Source organism: Macrobrachium rosenbergii, chromosome 37 (assembly GCF_040412425.1).
Source record: "Macrobrachium rosenbergii isolate ZJJX-2024 chromosome 37, ASM4041242v1, whole genome shotgun sequence".
Taxonomy (NCBI): domain Eukaryota; kingdom Metazoa; phylum Arthropoda; class Malacostraca; order Decapoda; family Palaemonidae; genus Macrobrachium; species Macrobrachium rosenbergii.
The window spans coordinates 39,948,836-39,958,903 of NC_089777.1; the positions used below are offsets into that span (position 1 = coordinate 39,948,836).

At 37.9% G+C, this 10,068-nt stretch overlaps 2 protein-coding genes across 4 annotated transcripts in view; one reads left to right on the forward strand and one right to left on the reverse strand.

The window, feature by feature from the left end:
• The window catches only part of LOC136825515 (protein gooseberry-neuro-like), a 162,076-nt gene extending 152,500 nt beyond the window's left edge, over nt 1–9,576 (forward strand). For all 3 annotated transcript variants that reach the window (XM_067082087.1, XM_067082086.1, XM_067082088.1), the window contains 4 exons: nt 4,579–4,849; nt 5,139–5,372; nt 6,587–6,788; nt 7,163–9,576. In XM_067082087.1, the coding sequence (XP_066938188.1) occupies nt 4,579–4,849; nt 5,139–5,372; nt 6,587–6,788; nt 7,163–7,340 (885 nt within the window). In that variant the 3' untranslated portion in view covers nt 7,341–9,576. The remainder of the gene's footprint in view (nt 1–4,578; nt 4,850–5,138; nt 5,373–6,586; nt 6,789–7,162) is intronic.
• A 226-nt stretch (nt 9,577–9,802) lies between these two features.
• LOC136825517 (lactosylceramide 1,3-N-acetyl-beta-D-glucosaminyltransferase A-like) overlaps nt 9,803–10,068 on the reverse strand; it is a 74,588-nt gene continuing 74,322 nt past the window's right edge. Inside the window, exon 6 of the mRNA XM_067082090.1 lies at nt 9,803–10,068. This exon is cut by the window's right edge and continues 852 nt beyond it. The gene's annotated coding sequence lies outside the window, so the exon portion shown is untranslated.

A 10,068-nucleotide genomic window follows, 5' to 3' on the forward strand; every position in this document is an offset into this window, starting at 1 on the left:
TCATTCAAGTTCATTGGTTTCATTTATGTCAGGAAAAAATTCTTTGCCATAAAATTTAACACAAAAGGGTATTCAACACAAATGGCGAATAAAAAATGATTGAAGTTTCTGTCGAAAATTTTGTTTTTTATGTTCTTCTAGGGCGTTATTCTCCCAAAAAATATTTTTAAAATTCATTAAACTTCCTTTTTTTTTTTCATGAACGTTATGAAAGAATATTATGATACAAACGTTGAGGGGGGGAAAAAGAACCTAAAAAAAAAGGAAACCTTATCATATCTTGTGCTTTAGTCTTCTGGGCAGGTTTATGGTGGTCCCAAAACAAATGTATTCACAGGTAATGGATGCTAGGCTGATGCTCTTGTTGTTGTTAAACTCATCTGCTTTTGACCCAAGACGGTTTTTTTGCTCATATTTTGTTAACCGGCTTTTCACATCCCGATTTATTCCTTATGAGAAAATTATTTAATGCTCATGTTTTGTGTACCGGCTTTTCACATCCCGATTTATTCCTTATGAGAAAATTATTTATTGCTCATGTTTTGTGTACCGGCTTTTCACATCCCGATTTATTCCTTATGAGAAAATTATTTATTGCTCATGTTTTGTGTACCGGCTTTTCACATCCCGATTTATTCCTTATGAGAACATTGTTTATTGCTCATATTTTGTTAACCAGCTTTTCACATCCTGATTTATTCCTTATGAGAAAATTGTTTATTGCTCATATTTTGTTTACCGGCTTTTCACATCTCGATTTATTCCTTATGAGAAAATTGTTTATTACTCATATTTTGTTAAGCTTTTCACATCCTGATTTATTCCTCATGAGAAAATTGTTTATTGCTCATATTTTGTTTACCGGCTTTTCATACCCCGATTTATTCCTTATGAGAAAATTGTTTATTGCTCATATTTTGCTTACTGGCTTTTCACATCCTGATTTATCCCTTATGAGAAAATTGTTTATTGCTCATAATTTGTTAACAGCCTTTTTACACCCCGATTTATTCCTTATGAGAAAATTGTTTATTGCTCATATTTTGTTAACCGACTTTTCACATCCAGATTTATTCCTTATGAGATAATTGTTTAATGCTCATATTTTGTTAAACGGTTTTCACATCCCGATTTATTCCTTATGAGAAAATTGTTTATTGCTCATATTTTGTTTACCGGCTTTTCACATCTCGATTTATTCCTTATGAGAAAATTGTTTATTGCTAATGTTTTTTTATCCGGCTATTCACATCCCGATTTATTCCTTATGAGAAAATTGTTTATTGCTCATATTTTGTTAATCGGCTTTTCACATCCCGATTTATTCCTTACGAGAAAATTGTTTATTGCTCATATTTTGTTAATCAACTTTTCACATCCCGATTTAGTCCTTATGGGAAAATTGTGTATTGCTCATATTTTGTTTACCGGCTTTTCATATACAGATTTATTCCTTATGAGAAAATTGTTTATTGCTCATATTTTGTTAACCAGCTTTTCACATCCCGATTTATTCCTTATGAGAAAATTGTTTAATACTCACATTTTGTTAAACGGCTTTTCACATCCCGATTTATTCCTTATGATAAAATTGGTTATTGCTCATATTCTGTTAATCGGCTTTTCACATCCTGATTTATTCCTTAGGAGAAAATTGGTTTATTTTGCTCATATTCATGATTTATTCCTTTGAGAAAAATCGCTCATATTTTGTTAACACATCCTGATTTATTCCTTATGATAAAATTGGTTATTGCTCATATTCTGTTAATCGGCTTTTCACAATTTACTGAGAAAACTGTTCATTGCTCATATTTTGTTTACCGGCTTTTCACATCCCGATTTATTCCTTATGAGAAAATTGTTCATTGCTCATATTTTGTTTACCGGCTTTTCACATCCCGATTTATTCCTTATGAGAAAATTGTTCATTGCTCATATTTTGTTTACCGGCTTTTCACATCCCGATTTATTCCTGATGAGAAAATTGTTCATTGTTCATATTTTGTTAACAGGCTTTTCACATCCTGATTTATCCCTTTACGAGAAAATTGTTCATTGCTCATATTTTGTTAACCGGGTTTTCACATCCCGATTTATTCCTTATGGGAAAATTGTTTATTGTTCTTATTTAGTTAACTGGCTTTTCCCATCCAGATTTATTTCATAAGAAGAAAACTGACGACTATAAATTTTCAATTACACATATTACATATAACTAGCTAGGAAAAAGCAAAAGAAAAAGATACCAGCCAGTGTGAGCGCATGTGTGGTGTGTGAGTAATAGTAAAACCCTAGCATAGAAGAGAAAGGGTAGTTTTTCCTCTCTCTTATTACCTTGAACAAGAACATTAATGGGCAGGGGGGAAAATAAGGGCCTTCCCTCTGACAAATTTTGTCTATCCTTCGGTTTCAATATCGTTATTCAGTGAGTGATATTACAGGTCAGAGAAAGTACATTAAATGTAGTTGAATAGTTGTTGGGGTCAGAAAATAAGTCGTTGATGGAGGTGGAATAGTTAATGCTTGCAGTTGATACAGTTGACGGAAGACTGAAGATTTGTGATTTTATGGAATTTAGGCTAACCCATACACTGGAGCACATTCTCCATTCAGCGCTTGAGACAGAAAAGAAGAGTTGTGGTGTTGGACGGCAAGAGAAAGAGATAAAGAAAATACAGGAGATGAAGTACAGGGATATAACGTTGAATTTGGAGGAAACTCCACGGTCGCACTAAGAAAAAATGGTTGGACAAAAAAGAAAAGAAAACTGGAATGTGGAGGCAAAGTAAAAAGCTAAAAAGTGGGTCAGCTAGGGACCAAAAGGACGCTGCAAACACCCTTTGCACCACGTGGGCTGCACGGACGACATTGTCCCCCTTACGAGAAGGATAGTGAAGAGAAACTGCAGGAACAAGAAAAAGAGCTTCAAAGTCTGTAAGAACAGAGCGTTGAGAGTAGATGTGGATAATAGTACAGTTTTATAGGTAAATGGAAACCTTAAAGATGAAGCAATGAACTGTGATCTGGATGGAAGGAGAAAGGAAGCGGCTCACACATGTAAGTATTTGGGAGTAAACCTAGCAGAAGATGGTAGGATTAGGGAAAAGGTAAAGTTACAGAGTAGGTGGAGCCAGAAAGGTTGCAGGGTATATGCAAAAAATTGAGAGACAGTTGAGAGGGAGGAGAAGAAGACCTAGGAAGGGATGGATATATGAAGTGAAAAAGTTTTTGGAAAGGGAAGGCCTTAACAGGTAGAAAGTGAGAATGCGTGCAAAATTGATGTGAATGACGTATTGCGATAGGGTTGTTTGACACAGTGCTGATGAACATTCACCGTAGGTATAAGAAGCAGTGAGTGTTGATGAAGTTTTGCTAAACAAAGCTGCATCCACGGTTCAGCAGTGACTGTTGTGTCATTTTTCTCTGGAGCCAGTATCCCTGTCAGGGAACTAGTTTAATACCAGAATACATACATATGTACATACACACACACACACACATATTTCTTGATGGCTCAGTGGTTTGACCGTCGACTGGAGTCGTCAGAAGGAACTGTGTCGAGGGATCGAGACCTGGCGGTACCAATCCATTTATCACTTAAAAATTCCCCTTCGGTGATAATTCCGCATCAGGGATATTCCCGAAGTAGCGTGAATTGGATATTAAACGACATTTGTAGCTTCATGATTGTATTGACATCACGGTGTGATAATAATTTCACACACACACACACACACACACACACACATATATATATATTATATCAACCACTTATTCATGTGATTATCGCAGCACTCTAATCTTGTATGAAATTATTCAAATGGGAAATGCCCAGAACAAAGCAATTTCTGTAGGGGACACAGACACCAAATAAGGGCCAGAGAGATAAGAGTCAACCCAGTGTTTCTGATGTGATTCATTTCCTTCAAAACACGTCTCACACATACACACACACACACACACACGCAAACAGACACACGCTGCTGGCTCTTCGGGCCTCATGTTGACTCATTGCCATTCACACTAAACTCTTACGGTATATTGCAAGGTAATAAATATTTTTGATGTGGTTGCAACTTTCTTGTTAAGCCAGTTTTCTAAAAGTTTTTGTAAGCATTCATTTTCCGGTGACTACCATGATCAAACCACAAATATCCCAACCGGCAGCAAGAGTTTGTTATATTACAGATTAAAAATTGTTGTAATATCACTGAAATATGTTTAATAAAAGCATCCTTTATATCCTTAATTAAATTATATTGCAGAGACAGACTTGATATTCAGTTTGCTTTGATTTTTTGTATTTTATTTATTTAGGTAGTGAGGCAGAAAATGCGATGAGGAATTTTCCCTTTTGGGTATTAACGTCAATTTTGCATTCTCTTTTTGCTGTTTCTGTTGTAATGTATAAGTTGCACATCTGAAGTAAAAACAAATATACATTGTATGCGAAAGGTCATTTCTTTTGATCTTGGCATTTGGACCTTTTCCCGTTTTATCGTCGCTGTATCAAAAAAATTAATTCCAGAGAATCTGCCAACCATGACCTCTTCACCTCCCAATCAATTCTTGTAGGTGTGGTTCAGCAACCGACGGGCGCGCTGGCGGAAGCAGATGACCGGCCAAGGAATGGGGGTGACGGCTCTGAACGCCCTCGCCATGACGACCACCACCTATCCCGGTTCCCTACCGCCCACTCTCCACCCACCCGTCACAGCTCCCGCACCCATCACCTCGGCGACGACTACACCCTCCACGACGATGGGCGCCTCCGCCCATCATTACGCTGCTCATCACGAACACGCCCACGCTGCTGCAGCCGCTGCCGTAGCTCACCAGACGCACGGTAAGGTTGCTTTTGTTCCTGAAGGAGGTAATGCTCCACGCCTTTCCTACTCTCATTTCACGGGGCTGGCGAGATAGGGCGGACGAGATACAGATGTTCATGTTAGGTCAGTAGAGTCTCCTCTTATGTCTCCACTCCTCTGCAGGCAAGGATAGTTTTAGGATGGCCTCCCCTCAACACCTCCTCCCCCCCACATTCACTTTCCCCATGCAATTTTGTGACCAAAATCCTAGCTCTCATTTTACGAATCCTGAAGAGCACCACTTTCACCTCCCTTTCCTCTCCCCAGGCGATGCCAGTGCTTGGTCCCGAGCGGCCCTCATGAACCAGCAAGTGACCTCGGCAGGCGGGAGCAGCGGCGGGGGTAGCACCGGTTCTGGCACTGGCATGTCGGATGGAACCCTCCAGGCTAACCTGCAGTCACAGACGAACCTCCAGACGCAGATGATGTCGATGCTGTCGTCCAACAACAACGCCTCCTCAATATTCCCTCCGGGGTCTCACAGTTCATTACTACAGACAGGTAAAACCCGCAGGTGATGTTCTTGGCCACTGGGAATGGAAACAAGAGAAGAAGCTGTTTTTCACTTTTGACGGGTAAACAGACATCTCATGGTCTTAAAGGTACTGTATGGATGATGATAAAAGAAAGAACCTACATCGTTTTGTACTACCGCCGGGTAGAGACATAGGTGATGATAGTTTTAAAAGAAAGATTGTAAGGGAAGAATCGCCTACAGATGGAAACACACAGGTGATAGTATTAATGCTGAGAATAATCATAAACGAAGAACGTTTTCCTTGGTTTAGTGATTACACGAACGCTATGATGAATCTAAACTGCCGATGGTAGCAGTTTAGATTCATCATAGCGTTCATATAATCACTAAACCAAGAAAAATAGTCTTCGTTTATGTTTATTTTCAGCATTAATATTATCACCTGTGTGTTTACATCTGTAGGTGATCCTTCCCTTACAATCTTTCTCTTAATACTATCATCACCTATGTCTCTACCCGGTGGCAGTACGAAAACGATGTAGATCTTTCTTTTATCATCATCTATACCTTTAAGACCTTGAGAAGTCTGTTTTCATTCGTAACTACTAAATTACGTAATACTACTTCCAGTAGTATTATGTAATTTGATGTTTTTTACTGTATATGAAATATTAGAAGTGGCAAAGATAAACTTGCAAATTTCTATTTTAAATTGCACTGGATAGAGGTAGAAAAATGAACTGATAAAGTAAATCTTAATTAGCATCCATAAAGTTTAAGCCAAGTTTTGATTAATTTATCTAAAAATCTCCCTTTTCTTAGGCTAAGGAAACAAGGCGAACCTAGGTAGGTCTAAAAAAATGAAAATGAACCATTGCCGAAGAGTAGAGAAAGGAGAAACTTTCCAATTTGCCATTTTTTTACATCATTACTTAAGTCTTTGTTTTCCTGTCACCTACAGTATACCTTGAGCGGCACACTTAGACAGTATTTATTAAAGGTTCTTAGCAGCATCCCTTCTTAGGCCACAGCTGCATTGCTTTCTGCCATTTACTTTTCACCCTTTGCCTTTGGTCTATTCGCACTCAGATGTCCATCTTCTTCAACTTTCTAACCTAACAGGTTACAACCTATCGGTTTGAGAATATAACTAAGAGATCTCGACAGAGCAGTTAGAAATAATGTACTGTAAAACTGAGACGCGTGACTCCCCATTGATGATATCACTTCCTTGCAGGTGGAGCCGGCACTGGTTCGGCTAGCTTGCTCGGCACTCACGGGTCTTCCGCGACGGATTACACCACGGCCAATGGCCTGACTTCCTCCTCTGCCGGGCATCACGCCGACGCCGCCTCTTGGACGCCCGCCCTCCACTCGAAGGGCGCCGATTCTTGGGCCTCCCACCACCACACGCATCATATTCCCTACGACAACTACAGGTAATTTCAGAACAACCAGAGGAGGTTAACATTGCAAAATCCTTCAACATAAGATTGTGTTTAGCTTTTTTTTCATGTGTTTATATTACATTTATAGATAAATCCATATTATGTGTATTAATTTATTTCTACATCACTGTGACAATTATATTTTTCTGATTTAGTTGTGTTTTTATATGGAGCATGCGTTTAATGTTTACAGAAATTTCTGTATAACATCTGTTTATTTTGCAGCTTCTATGCCATTCTATATTCCCGAGAGTCTCTCTGATGATTTATATATCTATATTTTTAAACCATTTATATATTACCTGCAATCATTTCTATATCACTGCTGTATTTCTAATCACACCGTGACCTTCCTTCTTGGCCAGCACCGTCATGGGCGGAGGAGAGATGCTGATGAGTGGGCAGCACTTCCCTATGGAGATGAAGAGCGCCGCTGCAGCTGCGGCCTTCCACTACCCGACGCAGTACAGCGCCGCAGCAGCTGCGGCTAATTTCAATCAGCAGCTGAGACATCACAAGGGAGCACCACTCCCGCTTTTCTGAAGCGGATGACATTTTCTGTTGTTTCCCCTTCATTCTTCTTCTAGTTCTGTCATGGAGGGAATCCGAGGACTTGTTTTTCAGGAGACAGACGACGACTTCAGACGCTGGCAGGGCCTCTCCTCTTCTTCTGGGGTTTCACGTGTACTTTTCTTTTAGTTTTGTCGTAGAGGAAATCCGAGGACACACGCTTCAAGAGACAGATGACATTTTCAGCTAGCAGCTGGGACATCAAAGGGAAGCACCTCTTATTTTCCGAGATACCAGAAGAAAGGACATCAGTAGTTTCTGCCACATTCTTCTTCTAGTTCTGTCTGAAAGGAAAGCTGGAAAACTTATTTTAGGAGGCCGGCGACAGAGTTTGAGTGGAGCACCTTTTTGTGATTGGTTGATTTTTTACCTGCTTGTGTGTGCTTGTGTATTGGAGTGTTTATACTACAGTTACCGTTTGATGGAAGCACACTTTTTCTACACGACTCTGTTATTCACTTTCATATTCCAAAAGCAGACAGAACGTCGCAAAAGTTCAGCATTTTCTGCAGTTTTTTCTCCAAGCATTATAAATGAATACCTTTCATCATTCCAAAAAAATTGAAAGTGAATGTTACGAAGAATAAGGTAATAATGCTGGAAGCCACATACATGTAGTGATAACTGTTAGCACAGCTGATGAAAGAATGTAAGTGACAAGTTGGTCAAAAGTTTGTGTAATTCGGAGGACTGAGGAGAAAGGAAGAAAAAAAAAGAAAGAAAGACCAAGAAAATGCCTAGTACATGGTGAAGCATACATATTACAAGCAGTTGGCCGTGATGTTCAGGCAGTAAAAAGTGCCTTAAACCGGGATGTGCTTCCTCTGCCTTAGTGTCTGAAACCACGTGGTGTTGCGGTAGTCACTCAATGCTTGTGATAAGCACCAGTGATATTGGAGACTTGATTTAGATCAGTATTGATGAGAAGAGACTTGATATGACATCATTCAGGTCCTTACCTCCTAAGCGAAAGATTCTTATATCAGACGAGAACTACTGGTTTACAAGAAAAGTATAAAGACTTATTGACTTCAAATTATGCCATATTCTCGTGATCTGAAAATCACTATCAGTTATTTGTAAGGTTTCGGGAAAGAAACGTCCTTTCAAAATAAGATCTGGCTGTTGTCTTAGTAAAACATTTTGTTCATCTTCTGGAGGTGGTTTACCTTGACAGTCTGAATATTTTCTTCGTGCTCCAAAATCGATGCTTGAATAGCATGTTTTAACTCGTGCTTGATTAAAGATTAAAATTTTAGTATCTTAATTCTGCAACACAGGTTACGTTTTACGATTTCTTACAGTTCAGTACCATGTATATATGCTCTGTAAATTTATCAAGAATTATAATTAAACTTCCTTATAGGCCTCTGTCTTAAGTTCTGTAAATCTCTAGGTTGTAAGAATTTTGCTTTAAAATTTACGCATCACACATGTTATTCACTTTTCCATCTTGAGGAATATGCCAAACTTTTGGGACGTAGCAGAAGAAACTGGAATATTCCGGTATCCTATATCTTGTTTTGATCTACAGTAGGTTCAATCCCCATATCGAGTCGATTTAAACCATCTCTGTACATATTGATTCTGATTTTTTTTTCACGTAAATCTCCCAGTGTTCCTTTTAGTTAAGATGAGAATCACCTATTAGAGTGAGCTTTTTAACCAATGCATAACTTGCTTAATTATCATGTAAACTGAAAAAAAAAATTATTCCTCCGTAGGTAAGTGCAGTCGCTCTGAACAATTGGTCTGGCATGGTAATACTGGTAATCCTGTATGCTTAAGGGAAGTACAACTATAAAACTATTTGTGGAATGATGGTGACATTTGTGTCTGTTAGAAGATGCCTTATGTTCATCTAAAAGATGTCAAATTTTAGATCTTCTATATTAAACAGTTTCCCTACTGAGCAGTCTCTAGAGGCAGACTCTTCTGAGTAACTGTACACAGCAGACAGTAGTTCATGACTGCATGAATAACTGTAAATGAAATAGTCACCTGCCATACAGTTACAGAGGAAGCATCCTTCTAACTGCATTTATTTGATACATAACTTAACCCCTCATTCTGGCCTCATTCATTTGCTCTTACAGGTACTGTAGCCAATGAAATTTCTGTAATAAGAGTGCCTTACTGCATGTCCATTTCGGTGCCAGTATTAAGGCACCCCGGTGGTCTTTATGCAATTAAAAAGATTGAAAATTGTGCCTGATATAATATTATATATATATATATATATATATATATATATATATATATATATATATATATATATATATATATATATATATATATATATATATATATATATATATATATATATATATATATATATATATATATAATATTTTATATTTTATAGAGTGAGGTAATTTTACTGAAGTCTGCTTCAAGAGTGATTTTTTTTAAAGAATAAGGACTCATAACTATACTAGTTTTGATGTGTTTATTGTAACATATGGACATTTGAGTGCCCTTACACCTATTTTTGCTACTGAAGAGGTAATTTATCATGACAGTCTAGGTATTTTCAAATCTCTCTTTCTCATCACATATCATTCTTCGCCTTCATTACCGTATTCTTTTGTAAAAAAGATATTTCTCCTTAGTAGTTAAGTTATTTGCTTTTACACGCACAGTAGTTGTATGTTTTAGTGTTGTTAATACATGCAATAAATTTAATCTTATATGGATTTAG